Source organism: Chiloscyllium punctatum, chromosome 45 (genome assembly GCF_047496795.1).
Source record: "Chiloscyllium punctatum isolate Juve2018m chromosome 45, sChiPun1.3, whole genome shotgun sequence".
NCBI lineage: Eukaryota > Metazoa > Chordata > Chondrichthyes > Orectolobiformes > Hemiscylliidae > Chiloscyllium > Chiloscyllium punctatum.
In genome coordinates, this window is record NC_092783.1 from 41715532 (window position 1) to 41742197 (window position 26666).

The 26666-nt window shown below is 39.3% G+C and overlaps 1 protein-coding gene across 4 annotated transcripts in view; it reads right to left on the reverse strand.

Annotated features, from left to right (window-relative positions):
* Nucleotides 1-26666, reverse strand: part of celsr2 (cadherin, EGF LAG seven-pass G-type receptor 2) — a 327026-nt gene that overhangs the window by 102273 nt on the left and 198087 nt on the right. For all 4 annotated transcript variants that reach the window (XM_072563587.1, XM_072563585.1, XM_072563586.1 and 1 more), the window contains exon 5: nt 24204-24292. In XM_072563587.1, coding sequence (XP_072419688.1) covers nt 24204-24292 — 89 coding nt within the window. The remainder of the gene's footprint in view (nt 1-24203; nt 24293-26666) is intronic.

Here is a 26666-nt window from a genome sequence, read left to right on the forward strand (position 1 = left end):
GAAAGGACTGATTTGGGATAGTCAACATGACTTTGTGCGTGGGAAATCATGTCTCATGAACTTGATTGAGGTTTTTGAAAAAGTAACGAAAAGGATTGATGAGGGCAGAGCGATAGACGTGATCTATACAGATTTCAATAAATCGTTCGACAAGGTTCCCCATGGGAGGCTGGTTAGCAAGGTTAGATCTCATAGAGTACAGGGAGAACTAGCCATTTGGATACAGAACTAGCTCAAAGGTAGAAGACAAAGGGTGGCGTGCAGGGTTGTTTTTCAGACTGGAGGCCTGTGACCAGTGGAGTGCCATAAGGATCGGTGTTGTGCCCACAACTTTTCGTCATTTATATACTTGATTTCCATGTGAACATAAGAGGTACAGTTAGTAAGTTTGCAGATGACATCAAAATTGGAGGTGTAGTGGAAAGTGAAGAAGGTTACCTCAGATTACAACGGGATCTTGATCAGATGGGTCAATGGGCTGAGAAGTGGCAGATGGAGTTTAATTTAGATAAATGCGAGGTGCTGCATTTTGGGAAAACAAATCATAGCAGGACTTATACACTTAATGGTAAGGTCCTAGGGAGTGTTGCTAAACAAAGAGACCTTGGAGTGCAGGTTCATAATTCCTTGAAAGTGGAGTCGCAGGTAGATAGGATAGTGAAGGAGGTGTTCAGTATGCTTTCCTTTATTGGTCAGAGCATTGAGTATAGGAGTTAGGAGGTCAAGTTGCGGCTGTACAGGATGTTGGTTCAGCCACTTTTGGAATACTGCGTGCAATTCTGGTCTCCTTCCTATCAGAAGGATGTTGTGAAACTTGAAAGGGTTCAAAAAGATTTTCTAGCCTGTTGCCAGGGTTGGAGCATTTGAGCTATAGGGAGAGGCTGAATAGGCTGGAGCTGTTTTCCCTGGAGCATTGAAGACGGAGTGGTGACCTCAGAGGTTTATAAAATCATGAGGGACATGGATCGGATAGACAATGCCTTTTCCCTGGGATGGGGGAGTCCAGAACTAGAAGCAATAGGTTTAGGATGAGAGGGGAAAGATGTAAAATGGATGTAAAAGGGCAACTTTTTCACACGCAGAAGGTGGTGTGTGGAATGAGCTGCCAGATGAAGTGGTGGAGGCTGGTACAATTGCAATATTTAATAGGCATTTGGATGGGATATGAATAGGAAGGGTTTAGAGGGATATGGGCCAAGTGCTGGCAAATGGGACTAGATTAGGTTAGGATATCTGGCTGGCATAGACGAATTGGACCAAAGGGTCTGTTTTTGTGCTGTACATCTCTATGACTCCTCCCTTCCCTTCTTCAACATTATTGCTTCCATTTCTGGGGATAGGCTGGTAAATATCCATTTGTATTAAAGGGGATCTAAAAATATCTTTGAAGGAAGTCTCAAACCATGATCAGTTTAGGAACATATTGCATTATTAAACAACAGGGTATGGGGTATATTATTTGAAGGGTGGGAAGATACTAAGTTTACAGGATTTGGAGATGCTGGTGTTGGACTGGGGTGTACAAAGTTAAAAATCACACAACACCAGGTTATAGTCCAACAGGTTTAATTGGAAGCACACTGGCTTTCGGAGTGATCGTGTTACGATTGAGCCCTCCACAATCACCTGAAGAAGGAGCGTCGCTCCGAAAGCTAGTGTGCTTCCAATTAAACCTGTTGGACTATAACCTGGTGTTGTGTGATTTTTAAGTTTACAGGGGTAGCTTTTAACAAAATCATTACTACCATGAAAGAAGGTGGTTTATAAATCCATCATTCCTCTAGAGAACGGAAAGAGCCTGGAAACCTGCCGTAATAAATTCACGTGGATATTATGCAATTTACACTTGTGTACAGTCTGCTTGCAAACAAACATAGAAAGTTTTGCAAAATACTTTATTAGGGAGCGTGTCCCATGTAACGTGTAACAGGAATAAGAAACATGCTGTTGGGCTTCAGTGAACAACATTAAGCCAGGAAAGGATTTAAGCAGTTCAAGGTCTGTGTGCTTAAACATTTCGAGACTCTTTTGTTTCTTCTGGTCCTTCCTTTTACCCCTAGCATCCCTGTGCAATACTACCCAGGCCCCCTACAGACAAAAGCATTCTTCAACTATCAGATCATCCTTTCACAAGCTAGCAGCCTCCAACGGCAACGACCAAACCAAAATGTTTTTCAGACTGAACAAAGGCCAGTTGAATGGAAATGATAATCCGGGGAAATTTTAATTTTATTGTCTGCACTGAAAACATCAAGGAAATTAAGTCCATGGGGGAAGGGAGAGATTTTAAGTGTACCAAAACTTTTCTGGTAACTTGATCCAGACTTTTCAATCAAACAATGAAATCTTATACACAGAAAATACAAATGCATGCACGCATGCGCGCGTACACATGCACAGTTTCTCTGCTCTCACATGTAAGCATCTGATAAGGATGAAATAATCTTCCAATATTCACTGTCAGAGCACATTCATGAGTATACAAGATATCAGAGGGTAACTTGTGTCCACAGAATTGTACCACAGCAAGAAACTAATACATTCATTCACACAAGGGAAGAGGTAAAATTGTTTAGGTTAAAAATAGAATTAACTCTTTCTCAGAAGTCCAAATGCTAGCTGCATTTCTGTTCATCATCCAAACATACAAAAAAAGAGGGGTAAAGAACTTTCTCCTGGATTATCTCCAAAACAGTAATGTTTCAATTAGAACTTCAGAGATAATTAACTGCCAGCAACAACATAACTTCCTGGAAGGGGAAAGTAATGATTTTTTTCAGGGAAAGATGCCATCCAACCAAATCCTTTCTGATTCCCAAATGTGACTAGACAAATTTTCAGGAGATGGACCGTAATCGCCTATTAACATTTTATGTGCAGCGATTTGAGTTACCACGAGGAGCTCATCCAGCTCCCTTCTGAATGCTCGGAGTGAGAGCGCACCCATGACAAGAGTTTATTCTATCTTTGCCAATGAGAATCAAACTGTCCAGCCATGCAACCTACACATATGCAGCATATTTGTGTCCTCGCATTTGCTCAACTTTATGCAAATAATCTGTTCACCTGCACACTGGAGAGTCCTTTTATCACACATCACTGAAAATTGCCCAAAATCTATGTTTTTCTGGAGTGAGGTGCTCTAGCTCATTGAGTCTATCACAACAACCACGGATTTTAGAAAGAGGAATTATGTTGAGAGGTTGAATGTCTGTGCATTGAGTTATTTCCATTACCTCTATATGCACCTTTATCATGGGTGACATATCCACACAATTATTTTGACAAAATTAAGTAAACATTATCATTTCCACATCAAATGCAGTAGTGATACCATGAGCTTCTTGCATGTGAAGGACAAATACTGACAAGAAGTACTTTGACTAGACATTTTTGCTGAGGCTTCAAAATTTCTGGTCAACGTCCCATTGTGTTTTTGAGAAAACTGCCTTCCATTTAATTTAGTAATGGGAATTGCTTTTACAATCAAATTAGAAAAGCTTTCAAAAGAGGAATGCAAGATTTTTGCACAAGAGGCAGTCCAAATGCAACAAGTGGAATGAAATCAAATTAACACACTGCATTCGACAACTTTATGCTTTTAAAAAAAAATCCAAGCTGATCAACTAACAGAAGATGAGACAATTTTAGATGCACACAGGTGAGTTTTCACTGGATAAGATTGGGTGTTAAGTTTATTCATGGAGCAGGAATACCCTGCTCAGCCCCTTGAGCCAGTTCTGCCATTCAGTAAGGTCATGGCTGGTCCGATGAATTCCTATTCCCTGGCTAATCAATAATTTATCTACATTTGCCTTACAACAAATCAAGGAGTCTCCACATCTTTTGAGGAAGGTGCACCAAAGACTTTCAGCACTCAGAAAAATAAAACTCCTCAGTGCAACCCGCAATGATTGACACCCTCCACCCCCCTCCCCCCACCCCCAGCCATTTTAAAACTATTTGTATTGGCTGATTCAACATTACTGACGACAGCAGTTTCTTGAATCAGTGTAGCCACAGATAATTCTACCTTATAGAAAAAGTAAAATCTATGTTACACCTACTTACAATTTATTGGTTAGCAGTATGAAAATCAAATTTTACTATGTTAGAACCTTGGACTGGTTGACAATTATCAGCCTCACTTTGCAAAACTAATAGGAAAAATTGCAAACGTAAATGTGAAATGTGCATATTGAACTGAAGTAATGCAAATTGTAACATTATTTCACCTTGCCATAATCAAACACTGCAGGACAATCAGATTAATACACGAAATCTATGTCTGTATTAATCTTTCTGGCCAACTTCAGGAACTAACTGCTGCTAATTTTTCCTGTAACTGTCAGGTATCTGGTGAGGAGACGTGCTTGATTCATTCTAAATCCTTCACAGTAGAATAGCCTAACCACCACCATCTGCATCCCAATCATCCTCTACATAAAATCTGAGATGGTTTAAGACCACCATGAAATTTAACATTAGTTTTAATTTGGAAAAAATTAAAAGTAAATACGAAGGATTGGATTTTATGGATGCGGCAGAAGTCTTGCCACCAGAGTCACAAACTGAAGTAGCACCCACTTCTTGTGTGCAGTGAAACCTGGGAGGTATATAACCAACAGTAACCAATTAAATGGCTGCTACCCAAGCCACACTTTAATAAAGACCAACCCATCCTCAAGATCTGCAACTCCAATTAGAGGACTGGTTGCTCACCTATGGGACCATATGCAGTTACCATTACTGAGGCAGTAGATGAAGAGGAGATGGCATCTCAATGGCTTGGAGAAAGCCTGCACTGTACAAAGAGACCCTATTGAACAGTGAGGGGGAATGGGGAGAATGCAGCAGCGCAAAGTTCGACGTGAGCGTGGTTCACCTGATAAATCGTGGAATGCCCATAAACGGAGCCCCGCACCCACCCCGAATCCATTTGGAGGATGTCATGCTTGCAGTTGCTCAGGTGAACAATCAGTAGCAGCTGATTTGCCAACATTCCAACCTTTGGCAAAATGGCCTGGTTGCAGGAAGACCGATCACTAACCCCTCGTTTCCCATATGCCTTCCTGCGCCATTTTGCCAACTAGCTCACGGCTAAGAAAACCACAGCTATGTCTTCAGAACATTAACAACACATTAAAATATCACTTAACTTAAGCATAAATTTTAAATAATTTAAGCATATAAGTAAAATCGAACGAAAATGTTAGAAAAGTTCATTATTGGAACAGAGTGGCGAAAGACTTATACTGCAGGTCATTCAGAAAATCCTTCATCATAAAAATAATTTGAAGTAATTTTCACACATCTAAAATATATTTTGTCTATCACTGGGGAAAGTGTTTTTTTTAAATAAAAACTAATCCTTGCAAAAGGGATATGTACTCAGTTTCAATCAGCTCCTTGTTAAATACAAGTAATTCGCCTTTTAAATCAAATCAAGTGTTCGAAAATCAGGACTGATTCTGAAAATCATTCTACAAGCCATAAATGCACTTTCAGGATTAAACCAGAATATTAAATCAGATGTCTTGCAGATTTAATTAATCTGACACTTGGAACTGTGGGATACCTGGCATGTTGACAGTTCTTGTCAAGTTGACAGTGGCCTCGGGGGATGCCACGTCTGTTGTCATTGTAAATGACTGCTGTTTTCATTTAGTCCTCAGAGCAACAGATTGAAAACCCTCTTTCATGCATGAATTGTGCACAGAATGGCAACAACAGTGCGTTATTGTGGCATCAGCATTGGGTAATGAGCTTCTGTCACTTGAGAGAAATGTGCAGGGGACAATCGTTACTTATATGGAGGAACTGTGGACAAGAAAGGGAAGGTGGAGTGGAGAAAAGGAGATTGGCAGCCAGCTGCGATCAATCCAGCTGTGCAAGGAGGAGATTCTGCGCTCCAATGCGTTGCCATGGAGTTCAACAATTCACGTGATTTTTAACTTTTTGTCTCACCATTGTTGCCATACATTCAGGTCTTTCTATTAGAACATTCAATGTTTGCCAACTCTGTCTTACTAAATCTGTTGCCATGGGTCATTTAACTTTCTCCATGCCAAATTCTATGTCATTTTATTTGACCACATATCAATGTAGTTTTGAACTATCAAGGCTTTCAGTTTTAATAGAATCTGCATGATGGTGTCTTAATTATTATTGAAAACTTTTTTAAAAAGCCTTAAAGTATGGGCCAACATACAAGTTTTAAAATGTTTCATTTATTACTACTATTCACACACTTCTAAGTAAATGACCATGCTGCTACTGCCCATCTTTGTGATATTGTCAACTTGTGTGGCTGGATGACATTATATTGCCAGTGGAGGAGAACCTTTATGGAATCCTAGTGATAACTCTGGGCTGTTCATATATTCACAACTGCTGTGTTACCGTGTAAAAGGTCACAGGGCAGAAGTTGATTAGGCTATTTCTGAAATAATGTAATGAAGGTTTTTTTTGCACAAGAGATTAACAGGAACTGCTGCAGTTATTTAAGTGATTCTCACTACCTACATGGAAGCCATGCAAAGACGAAAAGAAACAAAATAAATGCTCAGAAAGCACAAGGTCTCAACACAGTACATCCTTTTTTTAAGCACATCTCACCTTCCAGACTGACAGGAATTAATAGATGCTGAGCTCGAGTGCTAATGGGACTCGCAGGATAATCACCATCTCCCAATGTTTACCATCTTGGGATGGCACAGTGGTTAGCATTACTGCCTCACAGAGCCAGGGACCCAGATTTGATTCCACCCTCAGGAGACTGTCTGTGTAGAGTTTCTCATTTTCCCAGTGTCTGCATGACTTTGCTCCAATTTCTTCCCACAGTCCAAAGATACACAAGTTAGGTAGACTGGCCCATAGTATCTAGGGAGGTGCAGGCCAAATGCATTATCGATGGAAAATGCAGGGTTACAAGGATAGACAGAGATTCTCTTTGGAGGGTCAGGGTGGATTTCACTGGCCAAATGGCCGACTGGCACACCGTAGGGGTTCTATGATGTTCCCATTTGGATTCATTGCACTGAAAATCAATCAAACTGGAGGAGGGTGGCTGATTCCAAACTGAACTCCAACCGAGACACGGGACTAAACTGATCAGACCTGTACAAGGTCATAATTGGAAGTGTGAGTGTGAGAGAATGAGAGAGTGAGAGAGTGAGAGAGTGTGAGTGTGAGTGTGAGTGTGTGAGTGTGAGAGAGTGCAAGAGTGCGAGAGAGAGATGCGCTTGTGTAGGTGTCATGACCACATTTGGCCATTTGACTTTTTTCCCCATGACAAATCTGCTGAGGTGAATTAGACTATCACTCTCAACAGCATGGCTGCAATTGTTTTCCACAGACCAGGGGGTTTATTGGTCTGGATCGGTTCCACCTTTGACATTTGCCAGATGAATCACTGGCAAACGTAAGTATAGTTTTGAAAACCCACCAAAACAAATAAACAGTTCAGGAATATGGGATTGGATTTTCCAGTTCCATTTTCCCTACCCAGCAATTACCCAAACATTCATTTTAATGGGCAAAAATGATTTTGCTAGCAGACGAAAAGTATGGTCACTTCTAACCAAGAGACTTTTAGTGCTTTTAAATCTGGGGTCTTTCTGGTTTGCATGGTTTAGAATCACAAAAAATGTACATTTATTCATTAAACCTTCAGAGACACAAGTCCCAGATTTCAGCAAACTAAACACTGGCTCTGTTTTTGAAAAAGCAAGCTGGTGGTATTCAGGAACACAGAATCTCTCATTTGTACCCAAATCCACCACCACATCAAGAGTTAATAATGACGTGAGCAATCTATTCCCCCCCAGCACAGTCTTTCAACTGTCTATCTTGATTAATTGGTTTTCTATTTGCAATTTTTGGCAGCTGAATTCAAAGCCTTTCAGCACATTGAAAATAACTGGCTTCTAATCTTATGAATGCACTTTCTATTATGAAAATGATGCATTGCAGGCACGCCAGTACAAGCTCAATCAAATATCACATCATTTCTCGGTGTGTATTTAAGACAGAGACAGCTCCTTACCCTTCAGCCAACAGAAAATAATGACAGGACTTTGATTCTAATCAGAGGGAAAAAATGAAGTTTTCTTTTATAATTGCTTCATAAAGGGTCTTACAAAGTTTAAATGACACAATCAAATTGAAAGACATGAAATACAATAGTTTTGTGACCGTTCCCCTAGCTCAAAATTTCCCTTCATAATAAAGAGTCCACCTTGCATCACTGTTTGTGTGAGCAACCACTGAGCTCTTATTATAAACAATACATTTAACTTTATCCACTGTGTCATGTAGAAGACATGAGTTCAAATATGTGCATGAAATGTAATAAGATGCTGTCCATTAAACTTTTTGTTAGTAGTTATGAGAGAATTGATGTCAAAAGATTTTATTGTTTCTCTCTTCACAAAAAAAAATATACATTTAAAAACTCCTTTCTCTCAACTCTTTTTAATCTTATTTCCCTCCTGACTCATCTTAACCTCACTTTATTTTCTTACAATTCTCATTTTGCCATCTACATTGCAATCATTCTCCAATTTTCAGTTCTACAGTTCTTGTTGGGTGGCACAGTGGTTAGCACTGCTGCCTCACGACATCATGGATCCAGGTTTAATTCCACCCTCGGGCTACTGTTTATGTGGAGTTTGCACATTCTCCCAGTGGATTTGCTCCGGTTTCCTCCCACAGTTTAAAGATGTGCAGGTTAGGTGGATTGGTCATAGGAAATGCAGAGTTACAAGTATAGGGTGGAAGGTTGGTTGGTCTTTGGAGGGTTGAATGGCCTGCTTCCACAATGTAGGGATTCTATACAGAAATTACCTTTTCCATGTACTGGTTTTGCCCCTGTTACTTTTAGACAGATGTTCACCAACATAGATAGAGGCAGGTACAATTGCCATTGCCATCATGATAGAAATAAATTCTATATATTTTCTTCTTTGTCTGTCACCATGGTAACCTGTCAGCCAAGTCATCTTGTGACATGTGCAGATGGAAACGTACACAGCACGACTCAGAGGATTTGACAATGTTAGCTTGTCTCACGCTGGCCTGAGACAGAGGGTTATTTCTTTAAAAATTAACACTATTAGGCCCATTAATGCCATGCTAAAGGTGTGGTACAATGCTGGATCTGCTTTCTTTGAGATGAAATCAAAAACAGAAATCTCAATTTTTTTGCAAGTTGACATTTACAGTGGTTTCAAGATTGTAGCCCAGCTAATGTTATAAATCTCCTCCAGTTAGGGGGTGAGAGTTAATAGACATTCCTCTAAAGCAAAATGGCTTTCTGTAATGGCTTGGTGGACAAAGGCATAATTTAAAATAAGAGTTTAAAAATGAGAAGTTTTGATTTTTCTTGTTTGATTTCTGCAGTCTGTTGTTAGCTGACAAGACAGTAAGATACATGAACAGGAGTAGGCTATTCAGCCCCTCAAACTTGCTCTGGCATTCAATAGGATCATGGCTGATCTGTCCACTTTCCTGCCCTTTCCCCATAACCTTGGATTTCCCTCCTTTTGGCATCACGCATTTAAACTTACAACTCCAGAAGTTTCTGTCAGAGATTCCATAAAAACCGATGATATCCCCGGCAAATGGAAATCTTTTGAAATCAATTGATCTGAGCTTCTGCTTCAATACTTTTTGTCTCACTGCAACGATTCTTGAAGAAGTTGCAACTTGTTGGTTGAGGCATAATTGGATTTTTACTGGCATATTAGACACACACTTTCCCATGCAAAACATGCGGTTTATCATATTGGCCTTCACAGCATCAACGTGTGTCTTTCTGCTGTTGTCATGCACTATAGCACTACATTAGAAGGCTTCACAAGATGGGCCATTATAAGAAATGCCTAAAAATAAATAAATCATCTAAAAACAAAGTTAAAAATCACACAACACTAGGTTATAGCCCAACAGGTTTATTTGATCGTCAGGGAGCAGTAAATTGGTGTGAGGGTAGAACACAAGGATTCTGGCACCCTCCCACCTACAGTATGATGGACAGCCTTCCCTTCCTGCTGTGAATGGAGATGCTGAAGTGGGCAATTAATACACATGAAAGAGCCTTATGTTTCCTCTGTGGTTATCAACCCAGTGGCAGATAGGAGGATTGTAATGCAGGCAGCCCATTAAGGAGGTAATGTTTGTTTATGGGAGCCTGTGGAGAGAATCTCTCATTCAAAGGCACTCATGAGCTGATCGGGAAGGGTGCTGATGGTCAACAGCTATCTTCACTGTAAGTCTAACTCTACCCTTCTTCATGATCCCATTCCTTTTACTCACCTGAATCTTGGTCCCTTGTCATTGGGTAGGTGTTGTATTTACAGCAGCCTCTGCTGCCCAGGGGTGATGCTAAGTAAAGAAGAATTAGCAGCAGCTCTTGGTTGGTGGGATTTCCATTCCCAGAGTGCTTGGTCTCAGTCCGTGCCGAAGTGGCACAAGGTGTAGACAGCCAATAGCTGAGATGCCTGCCCCTTCCATCTGTATAAATCACTGATCAGAGGTAATCAAATTTAACAGTCAGTAAGATAGGGTAGTTAAGGGGGAAAATATTTCCACCAGCAGGCAAGTTGGTAAACAAAACCCATGGATTTATGATTATTGGCGAAATAACCAGAGGGGAGAAAAGGAGGATTTTAAAAAAATACAGTAAATAGTTCTGATCTGGAATGCATTGCCTGATATCGGTGGTAGAAGCAGATTCACAGCAATATCAAGGATAAACTTACAAAATCTTTTAAAAATGCAGAGATCTGGAAGTTGAACTATTGGGATAGCTTATTCAAAAAGTTAGAATAAGTACAATGAACACAGTAGACTTTTGCTACGATATAAAATTCTAAAAATGACCAGAATTGTGAGCACATTGAACTTAAGAACTTTCCTGAGACATTGTGTGATCCAAGATTCTGGTTACAGGTGAGACAGCATTCTTTGTTTCAAGTGAATCAACAGGGGGGGGGGGTTGGCTCTCCACAAAGACCATCCTTCTCTCCAGCAAATAATGTAACAAGGATACCAAAGCTGATTCGATTGATTTAGATCTGCTGTAGGCAGCTTGCAAGGAGTCACATTGTGTCAGCGCCATCTTGTTCCAAGAAATGGCTCTCCACCTGGAATGGTGCAATTTGTAGTCAAGTTCTGGCGGCAGCCATTTTTATTGTAACTTAGCAACACAGCTTCAGCATGAGGAGCTGCTGGTGCAAGATAATGTGTTGTGTCAAGGATTGTGCGCCAATAGCATTGTAACATTAAGCAAAGGTGGTAACCTTGTAATACAGCATTGGGTTAGCACTGTTTGGGTGTTATATACACCAACAGCACAAGTTAAATCAATTGGCCACAGGTGAGTACAATAACCAAACTGCAGCAATTTTGCGGTCATCGCACCAGTGCTCATTATTAGCCTCCTAGCCATCATCACTACAAAATGTTGTTTCTTCTTACAAAATTAAGCAAAATAAAATCTCCTTTGCAAAGAAGTTTAAGAAGGTCTTTAATTGCAAAGTTCATCATATTTAAAGTCTGTATCCATTGAATTGGCTCTGTGCCCTTTCAGATATTTAAAAATACATGATGTATTTTTCAGTGTATGCTTGTGGTCTCCCCTTCTCACTAGCATGAGCAGTTTTTTTTAAAACTCAGGAGAACAGCAGTGTTCATGAATATTTCAACAAACGGAACTGAAAAAAAATATAAATGTATCAACCATCAGCTCTCAAGATTTTAAGATGATTAGCAAAAGGACACATACCAAAAGTGAATCCAATTGTCCTTCTTGAGTTCTTTGACCAATACCAGGCCCAACATTCAGTGCCACAATCTCTATCACAAGCAGGCCAAGAAGAAAGATCCCAATCCAAACATACCATAACGGGGATCAAATGCAATATTATTGACACCAATCTGATCAACACCAGCTATCCAGTGAGCTGAGTCAAGAAGTCAGAGTCACTGCATATGTTTACATGCATGTTGTAGCCTTGAGCTATAGATAGTGATGGTAGTGGCTCTAATTTCTTTGTATCACACGGCTGACCAGGAATCTCTTCCACATCTATCGATCATTGGTGGATGTTGGAAAGACGATTTAACTCATGCTGTTGGTGCATGTAACAACCAAACAGTCCTAACCCCATGCTGTATTACAAGGTTACCTCCTTTGCTTAATGTTACAATGCTATTGGCACACAATGTTTTATGCAACACATTATTTTGCATTCCTTATCTTGATTGTAAATTTGTTTGGCCATGTTATGAATGCACCTTCCTCAGCCATCAAGTCCTAAAGAGGAATTTGAACCAGAGCTTTAGAGTCACTATCATTGCACCAGAAGACCCACATTTGGCTTTTCTGAATAAAAAAAGTTTTAGGTACAGTAATTGTTTTTATTCTTGGCCTAACTCTAAATTTAAAAGATTTTGCATACAAGGAGAAAGCAATGTAATAACACTGCAAGTTTATAACAGTACTGTGTACTAGTATCTATTGCTCAGATCAATGTCAACAAGAATGTTACAGTAAATGAAATACTGAATACGATGTTTTTTAAACCCAAAAGGTGAGAGCAAAAGTGATAAAATTAACATTGGAATTGTGAGTTTGAGGTCAGCTAATGCCTTGAAATAAGGTCTATAAAGCTCAGGAGGTGAGAATGTTTGAAGACACAGTAAGTGACATAAGAAGTCATGACTGCAAAAGTTTGTGCAAATTCACATGCGGTTAACTCTCTTTGGATGTTAAATACAACAATGGCATGTGTTAAATAAATTGGACCACTAGTGAATACAATAACCAAAATATAGTAATTTTGCTGTCATCATACAAGTACTCATTGCCAGTCTCCTAGTTTTTCTTACTACAATAGGTTATCTCTTTTTGCAAAATAAAGTAAAATAAATCAGCCTTGCCAGAAGTTAAAGAAGGTCTGTAACTGCCAAGTTCATAATTTTTAAGTCTGCATCTATTGAGTCAGCAGATGCCTGTCCTTTCAAATATCCCTTTCATATTTAAACTGTTTTGTTATTGAACTGTCCTGTTGAGAGTTTGCGATCCTAAAATTTTGGAATGACCTGTTGCCTCAGAGATAAGCTAGGTCTAAATTCTAAGGCCTGCTAGGATCAGAAATTATGAGGAATGCGTAAGGATCATCTATGGATTTTGTGTTACCAATAGAAGTTGACATTCTTCCCAGCTTCTATCAGAAATTGGGTCTTGCACACAATCTTGCAAATAGCAAATGTCTGAAAAGCAAACAGGCACCCAAACTTGCATCATGTGTTGCAAGCTAATGCAGCACAGTTAGTAGATTGTCTTTGATTAGTGGTTCCTCATGGCATGCTTCTACATGACCCACAAAGTCCAAACACCTGGAGTAAGTTACAAAACTCCCCACCACTCCAATTAATTACTTGTTTGAAAAGGTGCTAAAATGTGAAAAGAATAACCGGCCATTCTTGTCTATTTTCTCCACTTCTGTTTCAAAGAACAAAGGACAAAGGAAATTTACAGCCCAGGAACAGGCCCTTTGACCCTCCAAGCCTGAGCCGATCCAAATGTACTGTCTGAACCTGTTGGTCAATTCCTGAGCATCTGTATCCCTCTACGCCCCACCTACTCATGCATTTATCCAGACGCATCTTAAATGAATCTACTGAGTTTCTAACTGAGCCCTTTTAAGTGGTACTGTGTTCCAACCCTTCACCTTGAAGAAATTACATGATTAGGTTCTGACGTCATGTAGATAACAGGTGCACTCGAAAGGGATAAGACTACACTTCGTATTTCACATTCCGAGTGCTTTGTTGTGAACTTCTAAGTTCACCCTCCCCCCTCAGGAACGAGTAAAACATGACTAACAGGAGCAGATGGATTTGACGATCAGTCAGGGTTCAAACTTGTGATGACTTGTACTAGGAATGCCAAGAACCATTTTATTCCAAATCAAAATAATGAAAACTGCTCAATATCTAGTAATATGTTTGATCAGCTCACTTTCAAAATTCCAGATGCCAATTCCAAAGAAAGGAAAATGCATAGGAGAAAATAATGCTCTATGACATCTCAAGGAAGTCCAATTTATTCTTGTAAAATATGAAATCCTCCTCTGTGTCCCAGCATAAGAGCAAAAGGAAATACAATCCTCCAACAAGATGTGAAAAGATTCATGTTCACATACCATGCCGTGTCCAGGGACTGCAAAAAGATAAGGTTGACACCAACAGTTCCATTAGTAAACCTTCAAAAATAACAAGTCTGTTCCAAAAAGTGCAACAGTTTCTGATCAAATGCAAGTTAAAAAGTCCAACAGGTGAAGAAAACAGATGTTATAACTCCTTCCATAACATAATAGCTGTGATGGAAGTAGACTGTAAAATATCTCCTTCCTACCTTGCTCTACTAACTGTCAGACCTCTCCAATTGTTTTCTTTTGGATTTCTCGGAAACACGGACCATTTCTGCTTGCAGTTTTGATTGTTTGGTTTTCTTTATGTCCTGCTTCAGTTCTTTCACCAAAGCTTTATTGCTGGTATTTACTTCTGAAAGGACTAATGAGCAGACTGCAGCTTCTCAGTGTGTGCACTGTGCATCTTTCCCCCAGTTTTTGACAGTTTGCCATTGCCTCTAGCACTGTTTTGAACTCTAGCTCATGTTTCTGTTGGTGCTCCTACTGAGCATGATCATCAGTTTTACATGTGGGTTGCTCTAGATCTTCCTGTAAACTAGCAATACTTTCATGGAATTGATGATACAGAGTTTGTAGTTCATCCTGCTTCCTTTTTTATCCCTCTTTCATCTCTTCAGTTATCTTTGTGAGCTGGGCGGAAGTATCCTGTAAACACTTCAGCATGTCAGAGATGTTATTCTCAGATTGGGATTTATCCTGGGTTACAACGCACCCAACAAGGAATATCTACAAACTACAAAAGATAACTCCTGGCATCATACCAGCGGCTGATACATGAAGTAACAACATACCAGAATTTGATGACGAGCACAAGGCAAAGAGAAGTGAACCATTTTCCACACTCGTGGACTCTAATCTCATACAAAACACCAAGTGTCCAAATGTTTACAGACGTTATTTATCATTGACTAAACTTGACAGAGGGACAATGCCAATACAATACTTCTGTGAATTCTACATAAAACCATTGTATACACAGCGCATGGAGTCATTAAAGGTGAATTCTTAAAAGCAAGACACATATACAAATAAAACAAATAAACAACAGTAAAGGCCAAATATTTGTTCTTTTGGATAAATAGATTTAAATATAGATATTGATCAAGACGGAGGGGCTAACTCTGTAGGACACTTTTGAATAGTATCAGAGCAGGTTTGCAACTACCCATTTCACATTTTCAAGATCGCATTTTCAACTGTACAGAATTTCTTCAGTACAGCCGCCGAGTGTCAGCCTTAACTTTTGTGCTCAAAAATTGTCACAGTAATTTGACAACACAAAAATGAAGTGTGGATGCAAATTCATGATGAAAGTAGGCTGAAGTCCGATGACTTGAAAATCAGAGCATGAAATAGAAACACTTATTACACCAAATTGATATTGGTACAGGGAAGAATATTTCACTGTGAAGCTCACATGACCAATTTTTGACACCATATTACTTTGATCTATAATGGAGTCAAGGATTACAGGAGACAGCCAGTAAAGTGGATTTAAGGAACTAATGAATGGCAGGGCAGGATGAAGAGACCAAATGATCTATGCATGCTTTCATTTCTTCCAATCTTAAGCTCTTACCTCAATCTTCTTTAATGACACCATACCATTCTATACTTTTTTTCCTTTACAATATTACAGTGCCCTCAAATAATTATTGCAGCAGGATCCATGAGAAAATGAATTTGTCCAACATATTGAAACTTTAGCTTCAATAAGTAATAGAAAAGCTTTTCTAATTTCTGTCAAATTTTGATTACAGTCTGTTTGGAACAATGTTTGTTCAGTAATATACTTTGCCATACTGTCAAAATTTCAGTGCAAAAAAAACCCAAGGCTGACACTCCAGTACTGTACTGAGGGATTTCTTCACTGTTGGAAATGCTTAGCACTTCCATGTCAGTCTGCATTACTTTTCAATATCATAAACTGTCAAATGCACATATGAAATCAAGTTGCAGAACCATTTTGACAAGGTAATCAGCAATGCAAAAAATGTAAATCCTATTACAGAGGCAATCTTTAGAAAGAGCCATTTCAATAAAAGGAATGCACTTATATTGTGATCAACTTATGAACTCAATTAATAAGAATATTATCAGTTATTTCAAAATGACTTCCCTGTCAATTGGCAAAAGAACCTATTTTGACAGCCAGTACATAATTAAGGAGGTCTTGTAGTTCAAGGAAGCTTAATTATAGCAAGTCTGCAAGAACAGCACTAGTAACAATTGGGCTTTGAATGGAGAATACCACTAACTGTGCCAGTGCTGCATTCACAGCTGTCAACTAATATTACAAATATTGTCAGATGTCTGTTTTCAACCTCTATGAGCTAGCCTACTCCCACACATTGCTTTATTAGACACTGAAAAACCTTCACTCAACATCAATTTTATTGGAATTCAGATTTTCCAAATGAATACTTTTGCTCTTTTGAGAGCTGTGTTCTGCTATGTAGTCTCCCAGAAATCATCTGCTGAATGAGAGGATGTTCAAAGTGAAATGGGTCCTGCTTAGATAGGCTTCCCAGGTCAGGTGCAGTGAAGCATGCAAATGTGTCATTTGTAATCCTCTGAGGAGTCTGACCATATTCCATCAACGAAGACAGCGTGTTTCCAATTTTGCAAAATTGTTCTGTATGCATCTCTGAAATACTAGTATTCATTACTCAGACAGTATCAAGAGCCATATTTCCCTCTTATTAGCTTTGGACATGCACAGTGCCTGGGGGCAAACCCTGTCGTGAGAATTGTATGCTCAGAACAGAATCTGCTCCATCCTTCCTCCACAGTTTTCCTCGATCTAGGCGCAATAACAGGCAAGTCTTCTTTCAAACCTGCAACTGTTAAGTGTTGAAATTGATAAAGCATTCTGTATTTGGAAAAATGTTTAGGAGCTTGATCACACAACTAAAAAGAACAGCAAAAATTTCAGAACAAACTCAAAATATAATAATTTGTTCTGGCTGTGTTGGTGTATTTTTTGAGTATTGCACATGCACAGACACATGTATCTATTTTCACACACGAGTGCATATTCTTGTATCTGAACTATGTATGCTCATATATATAATTATGAAATTTTGTAGCCTTCAATGTTCACATTTTGATTACTTAAGGATGTTTCAGAGCTTCATTGATTGCAGTAAAATTCAGAATGCTAAAGTGAACCAAGGAAAATTTTAAATTGGACCCCCATTGTTATAATTGTATTTTTGCAACATGCTGTGAAGGAAATCTCTAGCTGAAAGGCACTATCTGCCTGCTGATGGCTTGGTCTGCTCAGGACGCACATATAATTATCAGAAAGAACTAACAGCAAGATTTCCCCCAGCAAGTTAGGAAAACACACACAAGGTACAATGCTCATTTAAAAAAAATGTAAGAATGGTTATTTTAAATAGTAGGATTTATTTTCTTTGTTTTCCAATGCTAATGAATTAATTTTTGAGAGAAAGCCTCTTTATAAATATATTATTTTTACTCTCACTCTGACAAGAGGAAAATTTGATTTGATTTATTATTGTCACATGTACCGAGGCACAGTGAAAAGTTTTGTTTTATGTGCAGCACAGGCAGGTCATACCATACAAAGTGCATTAGGATAACAAAACAGAGTGGAGAATACAATGTTATGGTTGCAAACAAGGTGCCGAGAGAGCGAGATCAACTTTAAATGTAAAATTGGACGGGTCCATTCAGAAGTCGAATAACAGCTGGGAAGAAACTGAAAATTCTGAAAATGAATTAATTGACTAGTACAAACTCTCACAACATTCTCCATTCCATTTCCTCATTGATTTCAAAGATACCAGCTCAACACTACCTTCTCAAGGCCAATTAGAGATGGATGATAAATGCCAATGGCACGCACATCCCGCAAATAAATGAAAAGCAAATAGTTCCAGCCACTGATTTCAAAGAAAGCTGCTCACAAAGATCAAGTGATCTTTTCCCCTTTCCTGTAACTAACTTCAGCTATCAGGGATCTTTGGTATCCAGCAACTGGACAGTCATCAAGCTGGCTAAACAGCCAATCACACCAAAGAATTCTCACCAACAGTAAACCATACAGTTTTTGCTGGGTTTTACCATCCACATTTTATAATTTTAAGTAAACCAAAACAGAGGTTGGAGCTGAAATTCCATAAATTTGCAAATAATTTTTTTTTTAATCATACAAATGCGAAATAGGATACTCCACAAATGTAAACTTATCTTTTCAATGCCAAATATGTTGTTCATCATTAGTCATAAAAACATAGTCATAGAGTCACACAGCTTGGAAATAGACCCTTTCAGTCCAACTAGTTCATGTCAACCATGTTCCCAAACTAAGCTAGTCCCACCTGCCGAGTCCATCTAAACTATTCCTATTCATTTACTTCTCAAAATATCTTTTAAATGTTATAACTGTACCTGCATCCACTATTTCCTCTAGCAGTTTATTCCACACATTAAACACTCTTTTTAAAATATTTTTCCTCTCACCTTAAAAAAATGCTCCCCAGTTTTGAACTCCCCCACCCCCCACCATTTAGGGAAAAGACCTTTGCTATTCATCTTATCTATGCTCATCATGATTTTATAATCTTCTGTAAGGTCGCCCTTTGACTTCCTGTACTCCAGTGAAAAAAGTCCCATGCTATCCAGCTTATTTTTATAACTCAAACCCTCTATTCCAGGCAACATCCTGGTAAATCCCTTCTGAACCCTCTCCGGTTTAACAATATCCTTCCTATTGCATGGCAACCAGAACTACACACACTGCTCCACAAGAGACCTAATCAGTATCCTGTACAATCTCAACATTACGTTCTAACTTCTATACTCAAAGGTCTGAGCAATGAAGGCAAGCATGCTAAACACCTTCTTCACCACCCTGTCTATTTATGATGCAAATTTTAAAGAATTATATACCTGAACCCCTAGGGTTTCTCTGTTTTACAACACTAGCCAGGGCTTTACCATTAATTGAAAACTGACGTTTTGGGCCCGAAACATCGATTTTCCTGCTCCTTGGATGCTGCCTGACCTGCTGTGCTTTTCCAGCACTACTCTAGTCTAGACTCTGATCTCCAGCATCTGCAATCCTCACTTTCGCCTCTACCATTAATTGTATAAGTTCTGCCCTTGTTTGTTTTACCAAAATTCAATTCCTCGCATTTATCCAAATTAAACTTGCATCAGCCACTGCTCAAAACTTGACCAATAGATCAAGATCTCTTTTCTTAGATAACTTTCACTATCCACTATACCACCAATTTTGCTGTCATCCACAAGCTTATTAATCATGCCTGCTATATTCTTATCCAAATCATCTACATACAAAAGTGGATACAGTACCAATTCCTATGGAACACTGCTAGTTGCAGGAGTCCAGTCCAAAAAAAAACAGCCTTCCATCTCCGACCATAAAGCCAATTTTAAGTCCAAATTGGCAGGCTCACCCTGAATCCCACGTGATTTAACTTTACTAATTAGTCTACCATGCGGAGCCTTGACAAAGGCTTTACCACTCTGCCCTCAATCTTGTTGGTTGCTTTCTCAAAAAACTCAATCAGGTTTGTGAGATACGATTTCTCCTCACATAAACCATGCTGACTACTCCTAATCAAACCTTGCCTCACCGATGCACGTAAATCCTATCTTTCAGAATGACCTCCAATTCAACTGCCACTGACGTCAGACGACTGGTCTATAGTTCCCAAGCTTCTCCTTACAGCCTCTCTTTAAAAAGAGGCAGAACATTAGCCATCCCCCAAGCCTCTGGCATCTCACCTGTGTTTACGGAAGATACAAATATTTCTGGTAGAGGCCATATAGAAAAAGTCAAGCAATGATTTTTTTGCAAATCTTTGAAATCACTTAAAATGGAGGTTATTCATAGGTGAATCAAACCAGAAGTTACACCCAACAAACACAGTTCAGTAACCAATACTCACCATGAATGAGAATTTCCAGCTCCTGCCAAGACTATCTCATATCCCCTCTTCACCTTCCCAATTTCCTCTTAAGCATGCCCCAGGAACAGGTTTGCTACTGCAACACAGCTATGTTTAAACTAAGTCGTGGGGGGGAAGGGGACAAACTGGATGTTTAAGAAGGAAATTGAAGGGAAAGTTAGAACAAGGGAAGTCAAGAAAGACAACTGTACCAAGGAAACAGAAAACTCAAAAAAGGATCATGCTGTAAGGTTGAGTGAAATAGGAGTTGATGGGAAGGGTGAGGGCAGTAACAAATTTAAAATACTATATATGAATGCATGAAGCATTAGAAATAAGATGGATGAGCTTGAGGCTCTTTTGGAAATTGGCAGAAATGATATTGTGGGGATAACTGAGACGTGGCTTCAAGTGGACAGGGCCTGGGGAAATGAATATTCATGGCTACACATGCTATCGTAAGGACAGACTGACGGGCAGAGGGGGTGAGGTGGCCATGTTGGTAAGGGATGATATTCAGTCCCTTGCGCGGAGGAACCGAGAATTAGAGGATGTAGAGTTAGTATGGATAGAGCTGAGAAATTCTAAAGGTAAAAAAAACCCTCTTGGGAGTTATCTACAGGCCCCCAAACAGTAGTCTGGATGTCGGATGTAAGTTGAATCAGGAGCTGAAATTGGCTTGTCGCAAAGATGTTACTACAGTTGTTATGGGGGATTTCAACATGCAGGTAGACTGGGAGAATCAGGATGGTATTGGACCTCAAGAAAGAGACTTTGTGGAGTGCCTCCAAGATGGATTCTTAGAACAGCTGGTGCTGGAGCCTACCAGGGAGAAGGCAATTCTGGATCTGGTATTGTGCAACTAACCAGAATTGATCAGGGACCTCAAAGTGAAGGAGTCATTGGGAAGTTGTGACCATAATACAATAAGCTTCAATCTGCAAATTGAGAGGGAGAGGGTACAATTGGAAGTGACAATATTTCAGTTGAAAAAAGGGAACTATGGAGGTATGAGGGAGGAGCTGGCCAAAGTTCAATGGTGCAATACCTTAGCAGGGATGACAGTAGAGGAACAATGGCAGATATTTCTGTGTATAATGCAGAAGATGCAGGATCATATCATTCCAAAAAGGAAGAAAGATCCTAAGAGTAGGCATGGGTGGCCGTGGCTGACGAGGGAAGTTAAGAAACATATAAAGTTAAATGAGACAAAGTATAACATAGCAAAGATAAGTGGGAAAACTGAGGACTGGGAAGCTTTTAAAGAACAATAGAGGATTACTAAGAAGGAAGTATGCAGAGAAAAAAATGAGGTACGAAGGAAAACTGGCCAAAAATATAAAGGAGGATAGTAAAAGCTTTTTTAGGTATGTGAAAGGCAAAAAAAAATGGTTAAGACTAAAATTGGGAGCTTGAAGACAGAAACAGGGGAATATATTACGGGGAACAAAGAAATGGCAGAAGAATTGAATTGGTAATTCAGATCTGTGTTCACTGGGGCAGACACAAGCAATCTCCGAGGTAACAGTGGCTGAAAGACCTGAACTGAAGGGAATTTACATTTGCCAGGAATTGGTATTGGAGAGACTGTTAGGTCTGAAGGTTGATAAGTCCCCGGGGCCTTATGGTCTACATCCCAGGGTACTGAAGGAGGTGGCTCGAGAAATTGTAGATGCATTGGTGATTACTTTCCAGAGTTTGATAAATTTGGGATCAGTTCCTGCGGATTGGAGGGTGGCTACTGTTGTACCACTTTTTAAGAAAGGAGGGAGAGAGAACGCAGGAAACTATAGACCTGTTAGTCTGACCTCAGTGATGGGAAAGATGCTGGAGTCTATTATAAAGGATGAAATTATAACACATCAGGATAGTAGTAACAGGATAGGTCAGAGTCAGCATGGATTTATGATGGGGAAATCATGCTTGACTAATCTTCTGGAATTTTTTGAGGATGTAACTCTGAAGGTGGACGAGGGAGATCCAGTAGATGTAGTGTACCTGGACTTTCAGAAAGCTTTTGATAAAGTCCCACATAGGAGATTAGCGAGCAAATTTAGGGCGCATGGTACTGGGGGCAAAGTACTAACTTGGATTGAAAGTTGGTTGGCTGACAGGAAACAAAGAGTAGTGATAAACGGCTCCATTTCGGAATGGCAGGCAGTGACCCAGTGGGGGGACCGCAGCTTTTTACAATATATATTAATGATATAGAAGATGACATTAATAGTAACATTAGCAAATTTGCTGAGGATACAAAGCTGGGTGGCAGGGTGAAATGTGAGGAGGATGTTAGGAGATTACAGGGTGACCTGGACAGGTTAGGTGAGTGGTCAGATGCATGGCAGATGCAGTTTAATGTGGATAAATGTATGGTTATCCATTTTGGTGGCAAGAACAGGAAAGCAGATTACTACCTAAATGGAATCAATTTAGATAAAGGGGCAGTACAAAGAGATCTGGGTGTTCTTGTATACCAGTCAATGAAGGTAAGCATACAGCAGGTAGTGAAGAAGGCTAATAGCTTGCTGGCCTTCATAACAAGAGGTTCTTCTGCAGCTATACAGGGCCTGGTGAGACCACACTTGGAATATTGTGTGCAGTTCTGGTCTCCAAATTTGAGGAAAGATATTCTGGCTATTGAGGGAGTGCAGCGTAGGTTCACAAGGTCAATCCCTGGAATGGCGGGACTACCTTACGCTGATAGACTGGAGTGACTGGGCTTGTATACCCTTGAGTTTAGAAGACTGAGAGGGGATCTGATTGAGACGTATAAGATTATTAAAGGACTGGACACTCTGGAGGCAGGAAACATGTTTCCGCTGATGGGTGAGTCCCGAACCAGAGGACACAGCTTAAAAATACGGGGTAGACCATTTAGGACAGAGATGAAGAGAAACATCTTCACCCAGAGAGTGATGCCTGTATGGCATGCTCTGCCCCAGAGGGCAGTGGAGGCCCAGTCTCTTCATTCATTTAAGAAAGAGTTGGATACAGTTCTCAAGGATAGCGGAATCAAGGGTTATGGAGATAAGGCATGAACAGGATACTGATTAAGGATGATCAGCCATGATCATATTGAATGGTAGTGCAGGCTCGAAGGGCAGAATGGCCTACTCCTGCACCTATTGTCTATTGTCTGATATTCAGACATTCGAGAAGAATGACAGATACACACTTTCCTCACAAGGAAAATAATAAAAAGTGTGCAGCATATAATAAGTAATATCAATCAGATATCAGGCTACAAAAAAAAACAGGAAATCAACAGGACAGACTTGCCAAAATACTCAACACGGCAGAAGTGAAGTGAAGAGAAACATCACAGTTTGATCGTCTGATGTTAAAAACAACTATTTTAGATACACAGGGAAAAATAACTTGCAAAGCAAAATACCTATCTAAACATCTGCAAAACAACATCAATAAAAAGAAATACAATGTCAGCAAAAAGCCTCTAACCTAATTGATGGGATGCACCAAATACCCAAGTCAGAAACAAATCACCTGTGGGTGTAATAGTGCCTGTACCAATCAATCAATCAGAAGGACCTTTTTGGGTTTTTTTTAGAATGGCTACAAAACAAGAGTTATAAATGAAGTGGAAATAAATTGATTTATCACTGGTTAACAGACTGAACAGATCATAAGTGAAAAGTCCCACCACAACTTTAAACATTGCAGGTTCACCAAGCCCAGTCACAGTTTTTATTGTGTCTTTTTGGCTGTCTCCCTAGTTTACCTGTCAAGTGGTCTTCTGAGGGCTGTATACTTTAGGAGATGATGGCTCTTGAGGCCCAAGAAGTGGATCTAAAATCAATTTAATCCCAATAGTGTGTTCTCTGTAGTATGAGCAAAGAAAGACTAGGAAACATCTTCACACACAACACATTGAAATGAGAACAACTTTAATTAATGAGCTGTTGCAAATCCTTGATGAATAAACTGTTTTGAATCTTGCTCCAGGACTGGTGAATAAGACAATATAACAAATCATAAACATCTTTTGAGTTCTGCAATTGAACAACTGTTTCCTAACCTTGTTGTAATACTGAAGCTGGACCGTGTGCCACTGGCCATCACTCACGCCTCCTGGGATGAATGGGGTAACCATAGTTGTTGACTCCCCTGTTTTGAAACAAAAACAAATGATACATTTAATTAGCTGTTACTAGTCGTGTGAGAAGGAGTAGACCATCCAGCCCCTCAAGACTACTGAGCCAGTCTTTGCTTTGATTTTTATTAAATTCTAAAGTTCCCCAGATTTCTTACCCCACAACTCCTTTTGTTTTTTTTTTGCAGGTGCTTTGTTGCATAGATCTGACAGTTAGAAGTGTACTTATTGACAATAATCAGCAGGATGGAGCCTGTTTCCACCATCCATTAGCATCAACAAGCAACTACATCGGGCAGATATCGTGGCAGAAAACCCTGTACAATTTTCCTCCTCTCTTTCAGCCTAGGCATGCGGAGCCACAATGGAAACTTTCAATGTGAGTTTTTAAGGTTTTATGAACTTTTCTAGTTCTCTTCACTAATGCACCAACATTGTATAAGAAAGCAAATATTGTACATCAAAGCCAACTTTGGTGTCCCCTGCAGCTTCAGCTTGGAATTGAACAGCTAACCCAAGAACAGAAAATGCTTGAAAACACTCAGCAAGTCAGACAGTATCTGTAGAGAGAAGAGCAGAGTCAACCATTTCTGATGAAAAGCCATCAACCTGAAAAGTGAGCCACATTTCTTTCTCCACAGATGCTGCCTGACCTGCTGAAAAGTTCCAGTATTTCCTGCCTTTAGTTCCACTTTGTGGGATTTCATTGTATGAATTCACTCATTGGAATCAATGGAGAAACTGAAAGCTGGAAGATGAGATCTACTAAACCATAATTAGCCAAGATTTTACACACCTATAATAAATTTGAATACATTTCTTCATCTGACACTTATTTTATATTAACAGCAAGTTTGTTTCTTTAAGTTAAAGTCTCACTGATCAGGGTGCACCACATAAGATATGGGAATATCAAAAGCAACTGCAGGTTCATTATCATGTCTACAACATCTACAAGACTCTGTACATCGAGCTTTAAACAAAATGCCTAATATAGAAACTAATCATCCACTCTTGGTATTTTTATACTTAAAAGTCATTTCCTACATTTAACTTCTTTTTTCCTCTATCAGTATTCACCTCACAATGAATTTTACGACAGAAGAAATGAATGATAATCGAAACCACAGGTTTCATCACAGTCACTGCAATCAACCAAAAGCAACAGCAACAGCAATTCAAGTCAGGCAAACTGCGCAAGAGTCTGTAATTCCACAACAGAGTGTAAAATGTGGGATGGATTCATAAAGAGTTCACACACAGTACAGCCTAAAGCTTACTAATAGCAACATTAGTGGACAAATTTCCAGCATGGCCATTTGAACAAAACCACTGGATTAATGCTAATATGAGATCAGCTGAGAGAATATTATGCAAGTGTGCTGTACATATGTTAAGATCATTAACTGTAGTTTGTATTCAATAAAAAGTAGGAAGAAGTTGCCTCCAGAAATTACAAAATTTGATTTATCATTCCATGACTTTAGCTTGGAATGTTATTGCCCCATCTGTAATACTGGTCCTAAGTGTCCTTGGGTTACTGAGTTGCCTCCAACAAATGTCACTAAAGACCAGTTTATAAACTAACAATACTCTTGGCAGTCCTGCAAAATTCTACAAGATTTATTTAGGAAAGATATTTAACCTAGCCTTTTAACAATGGAGTACCACTATCTGTCAACTTAAGCAGAGGCTGTTTTTCACACTGGCATCAAGGACACAGTATGTACCCTTTCGGCAAAAAAGGTAGGGGATCAACTTATATATCAACAAGATTAATTTTGAGGGTTTGAAATTCATCCAGTTCTGCAGAATTGCCAATAATGATACTGGGGAAAAAAAATTACAAGGAGGTGATGCCACACCCTTCCCCAGAGAAACAGACAGCAATCAATCAATTAACTATTTAGAAGTTTGCTTCACAGCCTAGAAGCATTGTGGGTGGGTCAAAGTTATACATGATACATGTAAAACTAAGGAATGTTTTGGCCAAAGATCAGGGGTTGACTTTTACACAAGATCAACTATTACTCCAGTGTATATATGGGAGCTGCAGCCAGATTTGGAATTGTGACTTGACACTTCTAGAATAAACACTGAATTTACAAAAATGTGACTTGCTTTAATGGTATGTATACAATTGAAAAGCCTAAATCTTGTACATGTTCAGCCTTCCACAATTGTTGAATTTGCACAGTATAAAAAGATAGACTCAGCAGAGACAGAAATAGCATAAATTACAGTCAACAGCACATGTTAACATAAATGGATGCAATTTAATTTTGAATTTAAACATTCATACCAAGACATCTGAATGTCAAGAAAGTCTCAACTAACATCAGATGAGGGCTCTCACTCACTCACACACACACACACACACACACACAA